At 55.7% G+C, this 23,864-nt stretch overlaps 1 protein-coding gene across 1 annotated transcript; it reads right to left on the bottom strand.

Moving 5' to 3' along the window:
- Positions 1–115: 115 nt before the first annotated feature.
- On the bottom strand, positions 116–23,770 carry TWF2 (twinfilin actin binding protein 2). The gene is made up of 9 exons (XM_065642325.1): positions 23,627–23,770; positions 13,805–13,882; positions 9,516–9,694; positions 7,882–7,977; positions 6,925–7,029; positions 2,520–2,645; positions 2,273–2,423; positions 1,720–1,841; positions 116–1,541 (listed from the first exon to the last, which is right to left on the bottom strand). Exons 1-9 carry the CDS (start codon positions 23,649–23,651, stop codon positions 1,374–1,376), a joined length of 1,050 nt encoding a protein of 349 aa, XP_065498397.1. The 5' UTR covers positions 23,652–23,770; the 3' UTR covers positions 116–1,373.
- Between the last annotated feature and the right edge of the window lie 94 nt (positions 23,771–23,864).

Raw genomic sequence — 23,864 nt, 5'->3', positions numbered from 1 at the left:
GATGGTTGCTGGCTCCCGGCTGGCAATGTCCAAGCAATTTGCTCTGCAGCTCCAGCACCTGCTAAATGCCCAAACTTGGGGAACCCATGGGACCTCCAAAGAGCATCAGCCTGTTTTAAAAATACTTTATTCTTTAGAAAATACAGCGTTCAGTACAGTGTGCTCTGTTCCCCCATCTTCAACCTCCTTCCCTCCCCCACTGCCTGCTCCCACTTCACCGAGGCCAAGACAACGTCGGCACGTCCGCCGGGGCAGCAGGAAAGCCGAGGGCAGGTTTCACTGACCCCGCTTCCCTGTTCCCGGGGAGGCGGGTGGCTCTCGAGCCCTTGCTGGTACCCAGCAGCAAGGTGCTCTCCCCACCAAAACCCCCAGTGAAGCCCAACTCACAGCGCCAAGCTCAGCCCTTGGAGCTGGTGACAGCCCTTGGTGGCTGGGGACACCCCCTGGTGGGGGCACACAGGGGCTGTCACGCTTCCTTGCACAAGGATTTGGGGTAGCCCATGCAATTTTCAAGACATAGGGCTGGTCTGGACCAGAGAGCTGGCAGCAAACCAGGGGGGTGACGGTGGGGGCTGGGGCACAGGGCAGGGGGACAAGGACTTGAGCCCCCCGACTCCCATCCTAAACAGGGATGAGGCCAAGTCAGGGCTGTAACAGCTCCCTCTGAGGGGAAAAGCCTTATTGGGAGGGGGTTCAAAAAGGAGATGCAAACATCACCCAAAGGCAGAGTGACCTTTATCCAGGGCCAGGCTGAGCTCAGGACTCAGGGGGGCCTTCCTTCTCCCCAGGGACAAACTCCTGCCAGCAAAGCCCACCCCATGGGGAGGGGTCCTGCCCACACCCTGGGGGTTGCAGGATCACTCCAGGACTGGGGCAGAGGGGTTGTGCACACCGAGAGCTGGATGGGGGAGCAAAATTTGGGGCTAAGGGAACAGGGAAAGAAGCATTTTCTCTTTTCAAACAGGAATCCCCAGCACCACCCCCTTCCCATTGCATAGAGGAGCTTGCAGGTGAGCATGTCCTTCAGTCACCCAGGGGACACTGAGAGCAGCAGTTGTGACCCTGGCGGGGACAGGAGCAAGGCTGGGGGATACGACCCTGCTGCTCCCATCCTCTGGCAGCCCCAGGGCTTGCAGGAAAATGCAGGGAAAAGAAACACGCACAACCCTGAACCCTCCCCATTGCTCTGCTCTCAGGTGCAACAAGCCATCCTGATGTTTAAAAAAAAGGAATGAAATAGGAAAAAGAAGGGGGGGGAAAAAAAAAAAAAAAAAAAAAAGGCTGAGACGGAGGGAAAGATCCCCAGGTCAGTGGAGACAAAGCCGGGAAGCGCCACGGGGATGCTGTCCGTTCACCGCCTGGTCCTGCGGGATCTAACTGTCCTCGCTGTTCTCACCCGGCCCCTTGATCAGCCGCTTCTGTCCCCGTTTCCCCACGGGCCCCTTGGGCTTGGCGAAGGCCTGCTTGAAGGCGTGCTGCTTCGGGTGCACCTCCTCGTAGAGGAACTCCGCTGTCAGCTCGGCACCGTCGTCGATCTCAATCTGTGTCCAGGAGCAGCAAGCAGGGTTAGCAGCTCCCTGGGGTCTTGACACCCACCTTTGGGGCACCCAGCTCCTCCCTGAACCCACCAGTGGGGCTGGACCACAGCTGTGGCACGTTTCCTTGCAGAAGCTTGGCACGGGTCCCTGCTCCATCACCTCTGGGAGGGCTCACACTTACCTTCTTGGCTATCTCCAGGCAAAACTCCTGCTCCACAGTGTCCAGCAACCGGCTCTTGCAGCTGGAGTAAAGCATCCGCTCCTTGATGCTGCATTTGTACCCAGGCATGGAGTAGATAAAGACTGCAGGAAGAGAGCAGGGCTAGTGGTACTGCCTGGGCCCATGGCCAGGGAGCACCAGGCAGCTGCATCCCAGCCGGATCGTGGCTTTTCCAGCCCCGAGATTCCCAATCTGCTCAGCGACAGAAGGTGAGCCATCTCATCCATCACCCCTCCCCAAATCTCCCCTGGCTCCAGTACACCTGCAACAGAAGGGCTGCACAAATCCTGCATGACAGCACCTGGAGAGCCCTGCACCGCACGTGGCAGCTTCTTTCAGCACCAAAGCACTTGCCAGCAGCACCCACCGCAGAAGGACAGCAAGCGGGAACCAACTCAAGGTCCCCTGTCCCCACCATCTCCATCCCCGCTTGCTCCCCATACGAGCAATGGTCCAGGGAGAACAGGGACCAGCGTGGGCTCTAACCAGCCGCCCCCGGTGCCATGGCACTCACTGACAGACTCCAGGTAGTCTCCCTCGTGCGAGTGTTTGTAGAGGAAAAAATGGTAGCGAGCCGAGTCCTGGGGAATCCTCTTGGGCAGGTCAGTGATCTCCGTGGGGCTCGTGTTTACCAGGTCAATGGTTTCCCGCTCCAGATCCAGCTTCTGATGGACAGGGGGGACAGGGGAGTGGACTGGGGTGAGAGGCAGCAGCAAGAAGTGGTGGGAGTGGAGTGGGGGGGAGCTGCATATGGGACCTACCAGCTGGATATAGTTGATTTTCTTCTGCTTGAGTGCCTGGATGGCTTGCTGAGCATCCAGCTGCAGGGGGAAGGCCAGGCCCTGCAGGGTCTGGTGCTTGCTCTCCACGCTGATCTCTGTCTTCACCTGGGGACGGAAACCATCCCGAGCGTCAGGGCAGAGAGCGGCAAAGGGTAGGGAAAGGAGAGAAAGGAAAACCAGCCGGTGCCATGTCAAAAGGCATCTCATCCAAGGAGGCACCTGTCACCTGGCTCACGGGGACTGTGGCACTAAACCGCTGAGCATCAGCCAGGCTCAGGGCAATGATGCCTGTCACCATAGTGCTGCTCCAGGCAGCCACCCGGCCCCAGCCATGCACCCCTGTGCTCCCCTGCCTCACCCCCAGCAAAGACTCTCTCAAAACTGATGTTTCCCAACACGTCCCCGGCAGGGATGCTGTGACCAGTGCTGGCATGCGTCCATCTCCGGTCATCTCCCACTGCAGCCTGCGGGTGATGGGGAGAGCCCTGAAATCCCATGTTCAGCTGCATGGGTCCCCTGAGAGGGGGGCAAGCCCCAACTTGTGTGTTTAACTACAGCAGACAGGCAGCCCGTCTTAGTGCTGGAGCTGGGGAACTGGAGACCCACAGCTCGGAAAGATCCTAGCTTCTGTTCTCACTGCAACCCCTGCCAGGCAGCAGCTGCTGCCCATACCCCCAGCAAACCCTGTACTCCAGGAAATGGAACCCCACTTCGAAAAAAGAGAAAGAGATTGCAGAGACATCGCATCGCCCCAGCCACCTCCATCCAGCTGCAACAGGGGGTCCCTGCCCAGGACTGGGGTGCCATGAGCCAGTGGCGGGGAGGGGGGACAGGACGCGGCAGGGGCGGCATTACCTCCTCGGGGCCAGGGTACTCTACCAGCGATGGGCAGCAGCAACAGCCCCCCACCATCTGCCACAGAATACAGGGAGACGGTGTCACCTCAGCAGTGGAAGAGCCCATCCCACCTCCAAACCCCCCTGGCTAAAGAGTTCGGCAACGCTTACCCAGGGGCTCTGCAGCGAACCTGGTCCCTTTCCTTTGGGATCGGTTTGGGGGATTTTGGATAAAGGCATTCCAGCCTTTTTTTTTTTTTTTTTTTTTAACTTTTCCCTCCCTCCAGCAGAGAAAAGGAAGAAAAACCAAGGCATGCCAAGAGAAACACAGGAGTTTTAGCTCACATCTCAAACCCAGCTTGGCAGCACCAAAGTGGATCCCGTTATGAGGCTGCCCTTCATTACAGCAGCCCCATGCGGTACCCACACCCCGGGGAGATGACAGACCCAGGGTGTCTGGAGCAGAGCATGCAGAAAAAGACCTCCAGGAGAAGGAAAAACCAGGCATCAAGCGGGCAGAGCAGCCTACCATCTCGGTGCTCAAGTCCTGGGAACAGGAATCCTGCGAGCGTGGGGAGAGGAGACACACCGTCAACAGCACCCCATGCCAGGAGGGGGTCTCGTGTGGAACGAGAAGGGGGAAGGGGACACACGGACATGCTGGGAGGATGGAGGCATACCATCTCTCTGCTGGAGGCCAGGGAAGGCAGGTCCTGGTGGCATGGGCAAGGAGAGCGGCAAAAAACAACATGGGAGACATCAGGGCTGGGAGGAGCCAGGGGAGAACCCCAGCCCTCAGCCCCGGCAGCCTCGCATGCCACGTCTCCGCTGATGTCCCTGCCACATCTCCTGCTGGCTCCCCAGCCAAGGAGGGCCCCACTCAAGGTCTGGAGGAGTTCCAGCAGCCGCAGCAATAGATTTTTGCAGTGTCCCTCACTAAATAGCACATACTAAAGGTTTTTTGGGAAAAAAATGCTCAAGCTTCTATCCATGCCAAACATCCTGGAGGGTGAAAGGAGTGTGAAAGTGCAGCTCTCAGGTAACAACGGCTCGAGGATCATCCGGTGCCAGGTGGGTGAGAAGACCAGCTGACCTCCAAGGTCTGCTGTCCTACCGTCCCCTGGGGCGCTGTGCACCAGTAAGTGTCCAAGGGCAAGTGCGCAGGGGTCCAGAGGACACACACAAGCTCGCCTGGTCCTGCCCTGCAGAGAGGTGTGGTGCAAGGACATCACCACTCCCAACACCCCCAGATCCTCATATTTCTGTCCCATCAAAGCAAGGAGATTGGGAGAGTTACGGCGGGACCGGAGAAAGCTAAAGCTGCAACACAAGGCACACTGAAGTCCAAAAATTCCAAGAGGTGTAAAGTTGTCCTAGTGATGTCCACTGTCCCACATACCTCTGTATTTTCTACCTCCTCCTCTTTTTGAAAAAACACTGAAAAGTGGCTCACTGAAACACTCCCTTGCATGGGCTGGCCAAGGCTGGGGGGTTATTTTATCTCCTTTTCATTAGGTTAGTTTTTTCCCCTCTCCTCATTGTTGGTATGGCGCTGACCTCGGCTAATGAGTATTTGTCCATCTTATGATGAAACCTTCATGGGGGGTGGCTCCAGCAAAGCCTCTACTCTGCCCACCCACCAGCGCTGTACAGCAGCTACAAGTGAAACTCCCTTACAAGCTGCAATGGCATAGCGACTTTTATTTCCTCTTAATTCTTCTGTTTCATCCCCCTGCACCACATTTCTGAGCCTGAAACGCTTCTAGAAAGATTTTTCACTCGTGGGTGTTATCACTGAGGTCGGGGCTGCCCAGGGGCTGCTCCCCAGGTTGTTCCCATGTGCTGGATCTGCTCTCCCAAAGGAAGGAACTGCAACATGCACGTGTGTGCAAGGACCCCGCAACCTGTGCACACATGTACAAGGACCCTGCAAGCCCGTAGACAGTGTGCAAGGCTGGAGGCATCACTGCACTGAGCAGGGTGCTGCTACAGCTTGGGAGCTGCTCCCATAGAACTCCTCTCAGCAAAAGCCCTCTGCTTGGCGTGGCTCCAGAAGCTCACCTGAAGCTGCATTTTCTGAGAGCTGTGAGTGTCCCCAAGCTGGGGAGGTGAGCGTGGCACCAAACACCCCAGCCAGAGTTCCCACTGCCTCCTGCTCCGTGCCCAGGGCTGAGCCAGCACAGCCCCTTCACCAACAGAGACCCTTCAGCACACCCAGTGCCGAGATGATTCCCACCTTTGAATCCACATGCAAAAATATATCCATTTTCCTCTCTTTCTAAATGCTGGTGACTGCTCCCCATCGCCCAGGCTAACATAGGGGACAGGGTACCATTAAAATAACCCCCAACCAAACCAAACAGCAGCAGCACCTTGTCCTGGGAGCTGTGTCTGCAAAGGCAAGAGTGGGAAGCAGAGCACAGCAGATCAACCTGAAAACAAGTGCCATGAGCACCACTTGCCCGGGTCACTTTGTCCTGCAAGACGCAGCCAAAAAACCCCCAAAACTACTTAATCCAGCAGCACCGGCCAGCCAAGGCAATGGCACAGATGACCAAAGGTGCCAAACAAGCCACAGAACCACCATCAGCATCCATCTCTCTCTTCTCCAAGTATGGGCATCACCTTGGATCCTCCAGCACAGATCCTGCCCAGCTCTTCCAGGCTGGCAGCTGGGATAGCCATGCCGAGCCCCACACAGTGGAGACCACCCCTTGGTGGCATCTCCCAAATGTCCTTCCCTTAACTTCACTGCCCGCAGACCTGTGGAAACCTCCTGCCTGGGCTTTGCTGTTAATTAACACCATCAGGCTGATTGGCTTTGTATCTCCCAGGCATGTCCTGATCCATCCATGAGCCCCACAGCCCCAGCACAGGAGGAAGAAAGAGGGATGCTCCTCTAGAGAAGAAGGCTTTCCATGGCATCCAAGTGGAGTCCCCAGCCCCCAAAAAATACTGCTTCCAGGTGGTCTTCCCACCCACCGAGCTGATCCCTCCCCATCTTGGTGTTTTACAGCACCAAGAGCCGCAAGATGATGGCATTACAGTCCTGTCTGCCCCCAACCCTATCCCGTGCCACGTCCATGTACTTTTCCAGCACACAAGCCCCCTCATTTAGGCTAAGATCTGTATTTCTCTGGACAGCATCCCTCATATTTATAGCCACAGAGGAAAGATGGGAAAGGAGGCTGCTATAGCCCACGGATAAACCTGAATTCCTCCTGCTTCCCCCACGAATTCAGACTCAGCTCTGGGGTTTGCCCCAATACCTAGAGGATAGACACTACTGCCTGCTTTCAGCCTTAAACCATCTTCTAACTGCCAATTACAGTGAGCGAAACTGAGCCCTGAGCTCGTGTCCTAGCAAAGGACGCTTGGTCCACCTCAGCAAATGCAGGAATGAGTTAAACCACAGAGGTACAAGAAAGCTCAGTAAAAATGAGTCATCCCTTTTGGCTGGATGCCGGGATGCTCGCTCCCACACCTCCAGCCACAAACACATCCCTGCATCCCTGCAGATCTCAGTCTCCTTCTCCCCGGACACCCACCTCGTTGATGCGGATCTGCTGGAGCTCCTGCTCGGCTGCGGTCAGCGGGGCCGGGGCAGAGCAGGAGGACACGTGCTTTTGGTAACCGCCCAGGGACACATCTTCCTGCAGACAGAGGAACAGGGATGGGGGAAGTGTCAGAGGGTGGTTGTTGCTGCTCCTGGGCTGGATGCACCTCCAGCCTTGAGGCTGTGTCAGACCAACGCGACGGGTCTTGGGGTCTCTCCTTAGTGGGAGGATCGACCTTGAGTAGCGCTCTCGGACACCTCCATGCAAATCTTATGCTAGATTTTAAACAGTGCTCTCAACCACCAACGCCCATTCCGACCACTCTGCCCCTCCCCGGTCACGCATGGCTGTGGCAGCGTGGCTCCTCCAGATGATTAACAGAGCTGGTGAGCAGGGAAGCGAGAGGGAAAGGCAGAGACCACGGTCTGGGAGCAGCAGAGAGGGGCCCTGGCGCAGCAGGGCAGCACTGGGGATGCTCTCCGGCTCCCAGTGGCACCAGAAGCCCCAGAGGGGCTGTGATGCCCAGGGCGGGCCCTGGCTGTCAGCTCCCTCTGCCAAAAGCCCAGGGAACAGATGGAGAAACCTCCAGGCAAGCACTAATTGAGGAAGCACAGACAGATGACCCCAAGGCGGCAGCAGCTCTTGCTGCTGGGGTGACACTGCCACCACCTGGCACTACTTTTCCTGCTCAGAGTAAAGCTCTTGATCTCCTGACAGCTCCCTCCCATCTCTTCCATGGTCTCCATCACAGGCTGACCACAGCAGCGCTGGCAGGAGAAAGTGGCAGCAGCCACCAAGGAGACGAAAGCAGCACAGGGGACAAACCTCCATGCCATCCCTCCCAAATGCCAGTGTCCCACGTCCCACCCAGCTTTGGTGCTGAACCCAGGGTAGGCTTCCAAAGCTGAGGGTTGAACCCAAAAGGCTGCCCAGGAACCACCACCGTACCTTCACCGTTCCAAACATCTCATCCTTTATGTGCCCCCCACCAAACTCCTTCTTCACTGTGGCTCTGGTGGCAGCGTACAGCATCTTCAGCCGGACCTGCGTGAGGAGGGATGCACCAAATGCCATCAGAGAGGGGATCCAGCACGGTGGATCTGGAGAGCAGCACCTCACTGCAAGCGGTGCCCAGTGCTCCCAGCCATCGTCCCACCACCAGCTCTGCAAACCTCAGCCCCCTGCCATGAGCAGCCTCCCAGCTTTTATCTCAGGCTGATTTCCAGCCGGGTGGGGAGCAGCAGGAGAACACGGCAGCACTGGTGCCAGGGCTGCCTGTGCATGGCACAGCCCCACCGAGCACTGCCTGCGACTGTGGGTTCATCCTGTGCTCTGCTTTCCCATCCCTGAATTCATCTCCCACCTGCACCAGGTAAGAGGAAGCACAAATGCTGCCAGAGTCACGTAAAAGCAACTTTTGCCTTTTGGCACTTTTTTTGCATTGTTCTTCTGCAAAATGCTGGGAAGAGCTTTGGCAAGTGCTCCTTGGCACCCTGCTCTTTGGTGGCAAGACCCTCCATAGTTTGTTGAGAGATATATACTTTAAAAAAATATTATTTTATATATACATATGTACATGTATATGTGCACACACATAAAATTATATATATATATCAGATATTCTATTATTTTATTATAATTGTGTGTGTGTGTACGTATGTGTATACCTAATGGGTGTATATATAATATGTTAGATATATCTCAAAAAACTGCAGAACATCTTTTTCATATGTTCATGTTATATAAAATAATATATAACAACACATATAATAATAATATATATAATAATAACAAATATGTATATATATATGACAAGTGCATGTATTAACATGGCAGTAAATCCACATACCATATAGGTTATATAAAATATATAACAAATATATATCTCTGTGTATATATATATATATATGACAAGTGCATGTGTTAACATGGCAGTACATCTCGGTCCCACTGAAAGCTGGTTACAGAGGTGTGCTCAAGCAGATGGCATTTCCCAAGTCGTACCGCTGACATCCCCCAAACCAGCCTCCCACCCACGTGTCCCTCTTGCCCCTGCTCCCCAACACCATCCCCAGCCCACACACCAGCCCAGCAGCTGTTGATGCTGCCTGTGGCTCCACGGGACCCGGCCTGCCCGGCCCTCTGTAAGGCGGATTTTGGAGCTGGGCCCAGGGTTGGGCCAGGGGCCGCCCTGCGCCAGCCTCGCACGGAGCCCGGCCAAGCCGGACACGGGGCCAGGTGAGCCGGTGCCAGCACTGGCTCTGCCCAGCGATGTGTTTGGCCAGAGCCCGGTGGGATGTCTCCATCCCAGCCCTGAAGTCCGTACCGCTGCCTTCCCTACATCCCAGACCCTCCTCCTCCTCACACAGTGCTACAAAAGGACAGAGACAGGGTCCAGTTTACCTTACTGTGTCTTAAAAAAATCCCCCATCCCCAAAGCAGTTTCCATTTCTTAACCCGGGCACAGCGATGGAGGGTGTGAACGCTCCTCCTCAGTCAGTGCAAAGTCACCTTGGCCAGCATCACCTCCACCCTCCACCGTGTCCCCAGGCTGGGGTGTCACAGCCCGGCGCGGTGCTCACCGGGGAGCTGTCAGGGGACCAGGAGATGAAGAGCCACTCGTAGCCCTGGGCGTTCTGGCTGTCCAGGCGGTACAGCACGTAGCATGGCTGCTGCTCGTCCAGCAAGGGCAGCACGAAGGCATCGTAGTCAGCGTCCCAGCGCCGAGACAGCTCTTTGTGGGCTCCCAGCACGAGCTGTTCTGGAAGGAGAAGAGGGAGAAGGTACTGTTAGATGAAGGCTTCGCTCACCTTGCGGGACCATGGGATGGCTCATCTAATGGCTTGACGCAGCTCCAGCGCCAACAATGATGCTGTCCTGCAGAAAAACAAGATGAGGTCTAGAACCACAATGTACATCCCCAATGGGTGACCCCCCAGGAGATGTTGTCAGGGCTGTGGCCACCATGGAGGGGTTTTCTGCCAGCATCCCACTGCCTCCTGTCCAACCATCTCCTCCCCTCCCATGGTGTCCTCTCTGGTAACCATCTGTACTCTTCTTCCGCTCTGCTCTGCTCCCTGCAGCCGTGTAGTCCCCAACCATTCCTCCCTGCTTACAGGAGAACACAAGACCTCCTCCATCCCACCTGGACAAGCTCTAGGAGCTTGGGTACTAGAAGACCTCATCAGGGACACAAAGAAACACCTAGATTTGGGGTGCTGAGAACACAGCTCAAGCTGCTCTCATTGGATTCCCTGTAACCTCAGAAGGGTCAAAATCAGAGCTGATACCTGAAGCCCATGTCTGTGAGGATCAGACCTGTCCCAGAGACCCCTAGCCAGGGGGTGGGCCATGCTGACAGGAGAGCCCCAGCCTCTGGAAGCATCTCAGGTGTCTGGAGGGTATTTTTTTCAGCTACCACACAAGCAGTGGTGGGGCTGAGATCCTCGTGAGCCAGGCAGCACTCAGCTGGGTTTTAAATGCTGGTGCAGGCATCATATGAACATGAAACCTCCTCCAGTGAGGGTCAAATCAAGCCTTGGGGTGACTGGATGGAAAAGCAATGGTGCTGGAGACGATTAGTGTAGGTTTCTGGAAAACAACATGTATTTTGATTCCATTTTAGATGCAGAAAGGTCTAGGGAGAGATGTCAGGACTCAGAATGAGATGCAGGAAAACCTAGAGGTGCCAAAGCAAAATGAGGTGGGGCCTTAGACAGCTGGCACTCGAGGGGATGCTCGCCCCAGCATTCACCCTGCCTGACCTCGGCCCCGCTGCCTTTCGGGAGCCAGGGAGCCCCTTGGCTCTTGTTGCTTTTGCAGCCCTCTCCCTCCCATCCAGCTCATCAGTTTTGAACCTTGTGGCAGGAGAGCTTTTAAGCAAAACAGTTGAAGAAAAAAAGGGTTTGGGAGGAATTACTCTCACCCCTGCTCTCCAGCCGAGCAGGGCATTCCCCACCGACAGCAGCACAGCCCTTCCCTGCCCCACGGTGCCCACCTTGGCATTTGCCATCACACACTGAACCCTGAATTACTGGCACAAGAGGGGCACCTGCTACCAGTACAGTAACAAGGACAGCAGCAAAAAAGGTGCTGAAAATACTTTACCTTCAGCAAAACCACCTGTTTTGAGAAAGTGCAAAAACCTCAGTGTACGCCTAAAATAAACACAGAGCCCTGCAAATGGATTTGTGCACCGCAGAGACCTGGGATCCAGAGGAGACTGCAAAGAATGTCACTCAGCCAAACCCACTGGCAGCTCATGCGTGTCTGTGTCTGCCAAACATCCCAACACCTCATGCATGGTGCCAAGTCACTTCAGGCTATTCCCAGGCTGTGCCAAGCTGGACCCTGGCCATGCCGCTGTGAGCCAGCAGCCTCCGGCTTTCCCCTGGGCTGGAGGAGCCGCTTGTTCCCCTTCAGGCTCTTCACAGCTCAGCTCCATCTGTTCAGGGACAAATTTTCCTCCTGGGGAAGTACTGGGAACGGGAAATGGGGAGCAATCGCCCTTCAGCAAAGCATCATCAGCAGCGCCGGCTATTTCAGGCTCTGTTTCTACTGGAGGAAGCGCAGCCGGAACGTTCCTGGCCCTCGAGGTGCCCCAGCACTCAGCTCCGAAATGCCCGTACAAGGCAGCCCTGCCTGCGGCTCTGGCAGGCGCCGCAGGGGACAGCGCTGGAGCCGGGAGCCTGCAAAGCTCAGTGCACAACATCACCTACGTGCAAATAAATGCACCCAACGGAGACAACCACAAAGCCACAACCTCGTCCAGAAACCTGCTGACAGCGAGGAGGAGAGCATCACCCAAACCATGTTGGACCACAAGCAGTCCTCACGCCAAGAAAGCATTGCTGAGCCTCAGTGCACAACCTGCTCCCTGCCACCGCACCTTCTCCATCCGACCTTGGCTTCTCCTGGCCAGCCCCCAAAGGCAACATCAGCTCTAAGAGCTCCCAAAGGGTTGCTCAGTCATAGCTGCTGTCCTGGGGATGCCTAGACATAGAGCATCTGCCATAAGGCTCCTTGCACCATCTTCGCCTTGCACCTGCTGTTGCCTGCTCCAACATGACCCAAGACTAATGCCCATAGGGCAGAGGGTCCTCTGCAAGCCACTGAGCAGGGCTGGAGGCTCCTCTTCGACATCCCCTGTGCAGGCAGGGCAGCTGGCTCAGGACACACCTCCTCCAGGGTCAGCATGCTAGAGAGTCCATCTGTCCAGCTGCAATATCTGCCTGGCCATTCATTACTGCCCAAGGGTCCTTCTCAGGTGGCAAGTAGCAGGCTGATGCCCCCTGTTACAGAAAGGAGTCGTGGCCCAGAGGGATCGAGCAACTTGTCCCAAATCATGTGAGAGGGCAGACAGGAGGTCCTGGAGCCACACAGGTGGGACCGCCACCACTTGGTCCCCAACAGACCACGTCCTTCATCGTGGAGATGCTCCTGGCTCTCCTCCTTCCACCTGCCTCTCCATAGGAGGCTCAGGCTCTGCCATATCTCAGAGGCTTCTGCAGACACCCAAGCTCCTCCAGAGCTGCCCATGGCTGGTCCAGGCCAGGGGAAAGGAGCTGGGAGGGTGGGAGAGCCAGACTGGGAAACACAAAGCACCATCGAGTGAGCTGGTCTATGAAGCAGCTGCTGCCAACGTATCGGACAGATAAACAGATCCCACTCAGCCTGTGGGGAGATGGTCCAACGTGGTTTCCATTGATGGCAAAAAGTCTCCTGTACTGGTGTCATCAGCCACAACCCAAAGCCAGCAATACAAGCCCTAGTACCCTAAGTCCAGGCTTAGGGGCATCCATGACTTATTGTAATGCAAACCTGACTCCCACTCATTAAAGAAAAAGAAGCTGAGAGAGAAACATCATTGCAAAGATGCTCCGAAGAAAAAACGTAGATGTCACATCCCAGCACATGAGAACCTCTCCGAGGACAAAGCCAACATGGATGAAACTTGCAGCGGCCCTGTTGATGTGTTCCATGTGTTCCAAGTTGTGCTGCTCTTCCAAATGGAGCTTTATAGCCCCCCTGAGGTCCAGTGCAGGCTCCTTATGATGACAATTCCCTCGGCATTTGCAAGTACAGTCCCAGCGGAGCTGGTGATGGCAGCTTGGCAGGGCGGTAACATCCCCGCTGCCATGAGAAACAAGTCATTCATATGCATTGTGTGAGGTCAAGTCGAGGGAAAACCTACACCAGGGAGGCTCCTGGCTGGGATGTTCAATCAGTGCTTTGCTCCGCTCACTTGTTTGATGGATGTCAAGGCCACTCAATGGCACTTTTCCATGGGACAAATGTGGGCAGGTTGGCGCCGGGCTACAAACTGGGGCCAGCCCTGTGCACAGGAGCAGGGGCTGGGACAGGATGGGTTTCAGAGCGTAGCATCCCTCATGGGACGCAATCGGTGCCCCATGCTGAGCCTCGCACCAAGGAGCACTCCCCGGCCCCAAGCACCTCCCTGCCTGGTGAGGAATGCCACATCCCAGGAGAAAGATGCTGCGTATCACCCCTGACTGTGGTCATACGGCACCTGCAACAGCTTCTTGCAGGGCTCCCTGTGACAAAATCCATTCCAGCAGCAGCAAAAGCCACGCAGAGCCCAGCACCGACCCCAGACACCAGCATCGGTCTGCCGGCAAAGTCGCTGTTCTCCCACGGAGCCGCCCCCAGAGCTCCAATAGCTGCTCACCAGCACACCCAAAGTTTGGGGTAGTATTTCAGCTCCAGGCTGCTGAGTGCCAGGGAGCCCCAGCGGTATTTTCCCTGGGCTTTCGAAAAACATGAGCTGGCACCACAGCAGTAAGGAGGAAAGGAGGAGAGGAGAAACAGAACTGGCATGGAGTAAATCAAAGCACTTAAGAACAGGACTTACCATCCTCGATGACGACCTTGATAAGCCGAACAGAACCATTTCGAGCTTTGGCAAAAAAGTCCTTTAATTCCGTGGTGGCTGAAAGAACCAGAAACATTGTGATCAGATTTAGCAGTCAAAGCAGGTACTGGGCTGCTTGGTGACCAGTCAGTGAGGGGAGCAACTTGGCAGGATAGAAATTTAAAAATTTTTTTTAAAATCTCTGTTGTCAAAAAGTGATAATAAAAATAATAATATGAAATCCAAACAGCTGGGAGCGAAGTGCTGTGTCTCCGCAAGGCATCAGAGTTAAATAGCAGCAGGGAGCACATGTGATCCAGAGAACTTGATACTTGGCCTGGGTGAACATAATCACCCAAATTTAGATGATGGCTTGGCCGGTGCAGGCATGGAGAGCTCAAGTGACAAGTTTATTCACTTTACAGAGCGGCAGGGTTTGCATACAGGGGGTGGCTGGAAGATGTCCTAGCAGGTTGTGACATCCCAGGCTCGTGACACACGGTGGTGATGCTGCTCCCGAGGCAGCTGGAGACCAGCATGACTCCAAACTGGAGGCACTGGTGTGAAGCTGAGCCCCTGGAGATGGGAAAGGCAACAGCCCTAGGGTTTTGCTCCAGTGCCAGCCCGGCTTTGGTTGCAGAAGGCTTTTGGGAAGCGTTTTGAGGAGCCACCTTCCTCCTCATCCCCCCTCCCCAAGCAACCAGTCTGTGGCGTCCTACCAGGAGGCAACAGCGGGCAGCAGTTGCTGAAGGGGTAGCCCACAGCCAGCACCGGAGGTTTAATCTGCCCACCCCAAAAGCATCACTAGCGCAGAGCTCCCCGACCCACCGGGGATGCACTACGTGAGGAGGCAACACCCAAGAGATGCAGCTTGGAGGGGCTGAGCCCCCAACACGGAGCATCTCCCAGCCCAGTTGCCCCTGGAGCCCCTTCAGTTACGTCCCCAAGCCTCTTCCCAGACACAGCCACGCAGCCAAAGCGGGTCCTGTGAGTTTGAAGCCATAGGCACCTCTGCGCTTGTTAGAAATACTAAAGTAACTGGTTTTGCAAAGATTAAAGACCCGGGCAGATGACCCTTTTAGCCTACAAGAGGATCCAGGCTCGGGGTCATCGTCAGCAACCCCCTGCTCCTGGTGCTTTGCTGTGCCGCCCCCCTGTACATGGGTAAGTCACCGTGCCGGAGCAGCCCGCAGCAGGACGGAGCCCTGCTTTGGTCCCCAGAGCCTGACAGCATCCACGGCCAAGGCACTTCACAAAGAAAGCCACCGCTGTGTCAGCAGAAAGGTGCGGTGGCCAGAGAAGCCACTCCCCACCAGGCACGGCGATATCTGTTCTGCTTCGGTCCCACCGGCAGCGGGTACCACCCTTCAGCACAGCCCCCCAGCATCGCTGCAGGAGGATGTTACCCATCAGTCACCCAAGGGACACACAGGGCCACTGACTGTCACACACCGGTGCCCTCTGTCCCCTGGAGACAGAGCCCAGGCTGGGGCACTGCCCGCAGCTCCCCCAGCCCCAGGGGAGACGCAGGCACGGGTTTGTCCCCACGCACAAACGCTGACAATGCAGAGAGATGGACAGGGATGTCCTGGGGGCAACTCCTGCCTGTCCACCCCAAGTGACATATCTGAGATGCATCTACCCCATCACCTCCAAGCCTGCCCTGACAAGAGCTCCAGATGGTTTATCATCCCACGGAGAGAAGAGGCACAAACGAGGACGAGCTCCCAGGCTGGTGTCCTGCAGACAGTGGAGCTCCCACACAAACCCAGAGGTGCCACCCCAGCAGGACCCTGGGGGTACGGGCACACAGACACCCCAGTGAAGGCACATCAGTCCCTAACGGCACTTTAGGGGGGACACATAGCTTTGCTGGGGTAATCTCACCACAAGCAAACCATCCTTCTCCCGCCATCAGCATTAAGGCACGTGGCTCTCCCAGTTCCCAGCTCAGACCATCATCCTTTCCCAGCACTGGCTGGGAGCTCAGCCTGCTCCTGCAGCTCCATCCAAGGCTGCTCGATATTTTTAGCCCCTTTCCCTGTTGAGAGCGGCTGTTTCCTTCCGACAGCATTTGTGGTTATTGCAAACACACAAGGCAGAATAAAAGGAGTAAAAGAGACATTTATACACCCAGGAAACCTCGTGTAGGAGACAAAAGCTTCTAATAAGCATTAAGCTTTACTGATTCCTATTCCACTGCCAAAATAGGAGAGAACAGCATTGGTCTTGGATGTTTCTATAGCATCAGCTATAGGAGAGAAAGAGGAAAGCTCTGCAGCACTAACAGGCTTGCAAATCCCTCCAGGCTGATCCCATCCTTCCCAGAGCCCAAAGCACATGGGGGCCTGGAAAAAATCAGGAGTCCGGGCAAATGCAACCCCCCAGCCCACCTGGAAATGCTGTGAGTGCCCAGAAATATTGGATCAACAACTGCGATGATTGACAGTTGAGTGACAAGTGACAGTTGAGCACTGGGACCTGTGTAGGTACTGATGGGTTTAAGGGGATGGGGAGAAGCACAGGCGCTGTTGGAGGAGCCATGCGCTCGATGGGAAATACCATGGAGTCTGACCAGGAGAGGGCTGCTTTCCAGAGGAGACAGCGGCCAAGCTTTCAAAGAAACTTGAGAGCGGGCTTCTGAGCTTTAATTCTGCTGAAATAATAATAAAAAAGCAATTTTCATTTAAAGAAAAAAAAAAACCACCAGGGGGTCTTTGATGTCCCCTTCTGTCTCTTGCAACACAGCCAAGAGCCAGTGAGGAGGGAGAGGAATAACCTAGCGAAGGTTTCCAGCACAAGCTCAGCAACTGCTTCATTACAGCATGATTACGACTTAATTGGCACAGCAGACCTGACAAGATGGTTCACGTGCCTGAAATATTAATATAGAAGTCCAGATCCAGCTCTGGAAGAAAGGCAAAGAGGAGACCTTGCCTTGGAGCTGGAGGCGAGTGGTACCTCCACCCCAAGGCATCTTCCTGCCAGAAAGTCTCCAGGACACAACTCAAGGGTGGGTGGGGAAACCACAAAAATTTCCTGCTTCTTCTGGTTTGTCTCCTTCTGCACTTGACAACGAGGTGAGGTGGGAAAGGGGATGCCGGGCACACATCAGCACAGCCACGGCGTGGCGCCAGCAGTGACCGTCCAGATGGGGAAGAGAGGAGTGACGGGGCAGAGGACTGGAGGGGGACCCACACGTCCAACTCACCCTTTTGACATGGGTTCCTGGAAAATCCTGGAACAAATAAACCAGAAACAAACCCAAGCTGGGCTACAGCCAGCAGGGACCTACTGAGAACAAAGTTGCATGAGGTCAACCTAGCTTCCCCCAGCACCGCCACAGACCTGTGGGCTTCAAGCATCTCAGCTTGGCTTACTACATGTCTCCAAGTGTCGGAAGCTTGGGAGACATGATGGTGGTGAACCTCTATGGCACGGGCGCAAAACTACATGGACAACTCACTCTGGGAGGATCAGAGGTTGGATCAAGCAAGGTCTCCTGGGGACCTGTGGTTGGTCCAGGTTTAGTCCACATTTCCATGAACATTTCTGGCAAGTACAACAGCATTTTCTGCAGCTGTAACAGGGGAAGCTGGAGGAGATGCGAGTGCACACTGGAAAAGAATTTACTGTTCTCTCAGGAGACTGGAGAAACAAGCTGGAAAAAAAAATAAATAAGATAAAACTCAATAGATGGCAAAGTACCGTAACGAGGAGAAGGACCAGCTATACCAGTGCAGGGCAGAGTCCAGCAGCTCCAGAGAAGTGGGTACAATACAAACAGCATGCACAGGCTCAGCATCATGCAAGGAGCAAGGCACAGGACCGATGGCACCTATGCCAGAAGTCACAGTGTGCAGAAGTGGTGGAAGGAACCAGGGTCGATTGGCCCAGAAGAGAAAAATATTAACAATTCGTACTGGTTTTCCAGCCAGAAACATCGGGTCCCACTACGGCATTTGGGAAATCTCCTGATGAGGGTGACCAAGCACTGGGAAGGACACCACAGCTCCATCTCTGCCCTCAAAGACCTGCAGAAACCCTCCCGGGATGCTGCTGCTTTGAAGCAGGGTGAGCTCGGTGGTATCCTGAGGAACCTTCTGGCCATTCTACAAGGCAGCCCTGCTGCTGACCCTCCTGACAGACACAGCGCGCACAAGCACCCGTGTCTCTTCAGCCGCCCTCTCATGACAGCCCAAAAATCGCCTCCAGCCATCGAGTCGTGCAACACCCCCCTCTCCCGGCTGTTCGTAGGCTGCAGATGAGTTGTCCCCTATGCATGAGCCACCCGCATGAATGAACACGCATTTAGCAGCCTGAGAAGAGCGTGTCCCAGGCCCCCTTGCTCCACAAAACCAACCCTGCCCCATGGCACCCACGTGGGATGGAGGGCTGAGCAGGGCCGGCTGTCAGCACCCGGGCACCCAGCCTGGGGAGCCTGTGATGTGGCAGGGGGGCGACATTTGGCCATGGGTGGCCTTCAGGTGGCCCTGACCCAGGAGGCAAGCTGCCTGAGGAGAAGAGGAGCTCGTGGTGGGAAGGCACGGCCGTGGCTCCCCCTTGGCAGCACTGAGCAGGCACGGACCAAAGCCTGAAGACCCCACGCCTTGGGGACCCGTGGGGCGGCCAGATCCGTGCACCCACACAAGGGATGTGCTGTTTGCAGCCAGAGCAGGCACCTGCTGCCCAGGGATGTGGCTCTTTGGATCAGTCCCGGGGACATTCCAGTGCTGGGCTCGAAGCATCACACTTCCCCAAAAACACTGCAAGGTGGAGGAGCGAGATGGTGCTTGCGGGTACCACCTTGCCACAAAAGCCGGCCCTAAAGCCGAGCCTTTTCTGATGTTTACAGCCCCAATTAGCTTATCTGAGCAGAGGCAGGCTGTGATGAGGCCGGAGGGAGACAGAGGCACCGCGCGGCGATGGCAAATGTAGCCACGGCAACGGGCCAGTCTCTCCCTGGGGATGCCAGGGTGGCAGCGGAGTCATCTGGGCCACCCCCAGGGACAGGGATGGAGGTGACAGCCACACCGCCAACCCTGCACCTTTCCCTCCTCCATCTCCTCACTCGCTTCTCGGGGGAGCAACAGGTTTTTGCTTATTCAACCCTCCCCATTTCTCCCCCAACCCGATGGCAGCACCCAGCTTCAGATCAATAATACATGTTCCCTGAAACAGATGCCTCTCTCAATATGTCGAGTCATCTTGCCCTCCTGACGAGAAACCCGAGCCTCCAGCCATCAATCTTTCATTCCCTGGACATAATCTTCAAGTTGATGCAACTCCAAGCAGCTGCTTCCCTTTCACCATCCAGGGCACAGCGCGTGCAGAAACTCAGCCAAAAATCCAGCCACAATCCTGGGCAAAACTTGTCCAAGCTCCAGGGATGCCTGGCCAGAGAGCAGTTGAGATGCTGATGGATGAAACACTTACAACTGCACCAACCCACACTCTCCCTGCACAGGCAGCTCTGCCTGCCTCCTGCCAGGAAAGGGCACAACTACAACAGCCACAAAATAGCTGTTGCTGCTGCTAAAATTCCCCCTTTTCAGTCTATCCCAGTGTAACTCCGTCACGCAGCGCCTGCTCAAGCCGCTTGCTGCAGAGTGCTTTTCTGCTGACAGGCTTGGCTGGCTGGTTTAAGTGCTAAGAGGATTTTATTTCTCACCATGAAAAAAAGAAAAAAAAATGTCCTTGCAGGGTATCTTTTCCCTGGGAAAAAGCTACAGATGTCAGAGGAAAATAGAAAGAAGGAAAAAAAATGATCTGAGCAAGAGAGGACACAAGCAAAGCTTTTTTCCCAATTTTCTGTGGGGTTGGGCTGCGTCCTGCAGGATTTCACACAGACTATTCCTGGTCTGTATTGCAAATCCCACCTGGAGACTTTCACCCGCCTGCCTGACACCAGCCATTTGCTTTTCAACGCCTGATTTTCCATCCATGCCCAGGACCCGTCTTTTCTCCACTTTGGCATCTCCGACGAGTTATTCGTCCCTTCCCTTGTTCCGGGGTCGGCAGCACCCACCCTGCAGGCAGCACTGGTGGGATCCAGCTGGTGACACAGCACCCTGGCGCCAAGCAGTGGTGCCAGCACGCACAGTCCTGCTTTGCCTGCGGAAGTTGCTTGTTGCTACTCCTCTGCCCAGTAAAGCAACCACTGGGAGCACTGGTTTGGGCGTTGGGGGAGACGGGGACGCAGAGACAAACCCTGGCAAAGATCTTGCTGTGTTTACAGCCTCTCAAGACATGCTTTCCGAGGGATGTCCTCTACCCTGCCACTTTAGGGGCTTAACTTCAAGGGTTTGACATCTCAGCGTGTTTGTCTGGTCTCCCACCCACGCCGCCACTCTGGCCATCCTGATGTGCCGCCCTCCAGGGTATGGGCCACTGCCCCACGTGGGTGTCAACCTCCGAGCTGGGTGCTGGCCCCAGAAAAGAGCTCACAAGCAGCTCCTTAAACAATCCTCGCAGCAGCTTGGTGCCTTCTGTCCCCTATCGACACCAGCCATCCCTTCTCCTCCTCCACAGGGTGATGCACTCCCGGTTAGGGGCTTACCCCCGGCATCCCAGTGGTGAAGCTGCCCTCGAATTCAGGCAGCCAGGCGCCTCGGGAGCCAGTGCTGCCTCCCAGCATGGCCAGAGGAGATGGGCCGAGGAAGCGGCAGATGGGGAGAGAAGCTCCTTCTTCCTTCTCTGTCTTTTTTTCTCACTGAAGAGCCAGGAAGCCATCTGCTTTCAAAGGAGACCTTTGCAGACCCAGCATGCCCCAGGTCCTCCCTTTCTGCTCCTTTTTCCCCATCTGACATCATTCTTGCCTGTGTGCATCACAGTTATGCTTCTCCTGAACCAAACAGCCATTTCTACCAGATGTTTTCCCAATGCAAGATCCAGTCTAGGGGCAAAGCAGAGGCTCAGCTGTGGATGGCAGTGAAGGTCCTTCCCCATCCCCATGTCTTGCCACCTCCCTCAGAAAAAGGAGGCACCAAGCCCTGTTTTTCTGGTTGAAGAAACAACATGCATTTGATTTCTTACTTTCTAGACGAAAAAAATCCTGTTTAAGAGATTCTTTCTCTTTACCCAGGGGTCACAAAAGAGCACCCAGAAGCAACCTAAAAGCAAGTGACCTCCCAATAGCATCAAAGCCCTGGTTCAGCATCACCTTCCTAAGGTTTTTAAACTCTGAGAGTGCTGTCCCCATCTAACACCATACAGGGCAGAACAGAGACTGCAAAAATACCCATTGAATCCTCCCAGCTGTAGTTAAAAAGCAGGTTTCCAGCCCCAAGCCCACAACCACCCTTGATACCTTCCAACTACCTCCCCAGCCCAGCAGTCTCCATGGCAGCTCAGTTTTCTCGCCACCACCTTCAAGGGAGCTGCCACAGATACCTTAAAAAAAAAAAAAATAATTAGCCTCTGGCCTCTGTGTGAAAGGCTCAGCCCTGATTAAACACCCCAAACCTGCAGCTCTGCACCCCCGAGTAAGTGCTGCCATCGCTCCCCCTCCGCTTCTCCCCAAAAGCTGTGATGACTCGGCAGCATCACAGCCGGGGCTGCTCTGGGGGCTCCCCCGTCACCATCTCATCCTGCTCTCATGCTGATCTAGCCCAGTGGCGACCAAAATATCTCTTGCCAGCTTGCGCACAACTTCCCCTAAGCCAGCCGGCAGGTCCAGCCTTCCTGCAAACAGGGGAGAAATGGGAATGAAAAAACACAAAACCACAAAGCGATGTATGCACACAAAAACAACGAGGCCTCAGAAACCAGGAAGATGCAGAAAATCCCTCCTCCTCCTCAGCAAACACCAGACCTCAGCGGCTCAGCAGAGGGGATGAAAGTAGCAGCGGGATTGCTGCTCCTCATCCAATACTAAATCTGCTGTCTTGCTGAGCAAAGGAATTACTTTGACCACCATGCCGGGGAGGACCAAAAGCCCCCAAATCCCCCTGCTCAGGAGGTGCTTAAACCTGGAGCACCCCGGTTCAGCATCGCAGGTGTCAGAAGAGCAGGTTTGCATGCAGAGAGGAAACAGGCGCTTCCTGGAAGAGGGGCTGTGCAGCAGGGGATGGAGCTGCCAACCCAGAGAGCTGAGCCACCAGACATTTCCATGATGCTGGGAGAGCACGACCACTCACTGCAAGTTACTCCATCACAACCGCAGAGAGGTTTTTATGTCTCCCAAACTTAGGCATCTGCCGCCTGGGCAGAGCCGCTGGGTCTATCCCCGCCCTGCATCGGCTGCAGCTCCTTGGGGGGAAGTCTGAGTCCCTTCCCCTTTCCCAGGCAGCGCTGCTGACGGAGCACGTTACGTCCTATGGGCAATGACAACTCATGGCGACTCAGTGCTGGCCCTGGCAGCGTTTGCTGAGTGGTGGGCAACCAAGGTTGGTGAAGGCTGGCGCTCCTGGAAAGCAGCTTGTCGGCTTTGCCATGCCAGCACCTCCCCTGGCATGCCGGGGCGGACGGTGTGAGCGGTGCAGGAGCGGACGGGCACAGCAACGAGCAACGGGCTGCAGCCTCTTGGGGAGCCGGCAGAGCAACACGCTTTGCCTGCACCAAACCCCACGGGAGAGGTCTGCAGAGCAGGGCCAGCACATCGAGAGTTCAGGTGGGCACTGGGGCCCATCTTGATGATTTTTTTTTTTAATTATTACTTTTTTTCTTTTTTTTTTACAGCAGAGGGAATGTTCAACTAGAGCCTGAACTTCAGTGTCTCAGCTTAAACTAGAAGCACCAAATCTGAACCCAAGTGTTGTCAGCCACCAGCACTTCCAGGATAAACACCTAAGCACCATTGCTAACTGCTTCTCAAGTACGGCTCCTCCAGGAGCATCTGAAAGGGAAGGATGCTCTCAGCCACGCACTCAAGTAACAAGGATGCTCATGCCACAGAAGAACAGCAGCCACAAATTCAACACTTTTGTGGCCCAGCTTCCCGCCCGGGGCACACGGCAGTGCCGGATTCACACCCGGCTGCCGCCACGCAGGGCTCCAGGGGTGGCTGCTCTCACATCCCTGCTTGCATATTGATTCAGTTACATAAATTATGCAGCACCTCTAGTCCTGAGTAATATTGTTAATTGAGTTGTGGTGGGAAGCAGGAGGGAAATACCATGAGGACACACAGTCGCGCAACACACACACCCATAAATGAGAAAGCTATAGTCTCAGGGTGCCGGCCAGGTCCTGTAGGGAGTGAGCAGAGAAAGTGGGGACCTTCCCCACAGATACAATGACAATGGTCAGGCAGGAATTTATCCAGGCTCTCTGCAATCCGCCTGGGAAGAGATCCAGCACCGGGGGTTGAGCATGGCTGCAGGGAAGGGAGATGTGGCCGAGGGTGATGTGGGGCTGCAGCGAAGATCTGCCTGGATTAAGGTGCTGCTGAAGGCATCTTTATGAGCCGTGTCACAGCGGTTTATTTAGCATCAGTCTAGACAAAGGATGCAGGAGAGCCCCTCACCGGCGGCATCCCCAGAGCCAGACTCGCTTCTTCACCTCCTACCAGCACCCAAATGCTCTGACCCTGGCTCAATGCTGCCGACGCCCGACTCTACTCGTAGGAAAACCTGCCGGCTCCTTCGGGAAGCTTCATCTTATCGCCCCCATCATCGCTACCGCGACACCGACACCGCCCGGCAGGCTCCCGCGGCGGGGCCGGGGATGCTCAGGGCACTGCCCCGCTGGGTGCGTCCCGACGGGGTGCAGCGGAGCAGCCCAGCGCGGGGGGTGCGAGTCCGAGCCCGGCACAGCAGCGGCGGCCGGGGGCACCACGGGGAGGGGCGGGAGGGGACCAGCGGCTCGCCGGGCGCTAGTTACCGTGGATGCCGGTCTGGTGAGTCATGGCTCCGCTCGGCTCCGTTCCGCTCCGCTCCCGCTCCGCCGCGTACCGGGCAGGAAACGGCTTCGCAAGCAGCGCCGCCCGCTTCCGGAGCCTGGAGCCCGCCGCCCGCACCGCCCCGGGGAGGAGCCGCCCCGGGAGGAGGAGCCGCCACCGCCCCGGGAGGAGGAACCGTCACCGCCCCGGGAGGAGCCGCCCCCCCGGGAAGAGCCGCTG

This window comes from Caloenas nicobarica, chromosome 11 (assembly GCF_036013445.1).
Source record: "Caloenas nicobarica isolate bCalNic1 chromosome 11, bCalNic1.hap1, whole genome shotgun sequence".
In the NCBI taxonomy this organism is placed as follows: Eukaryota; Metazoa; Chordata; class Aves; order Columbiformes; family Columbidae; genus Caloenas; species Caloenas nicobarica.
This window is presented reverse-complemented; position numbering and strand designations above follow the sequence as displayed.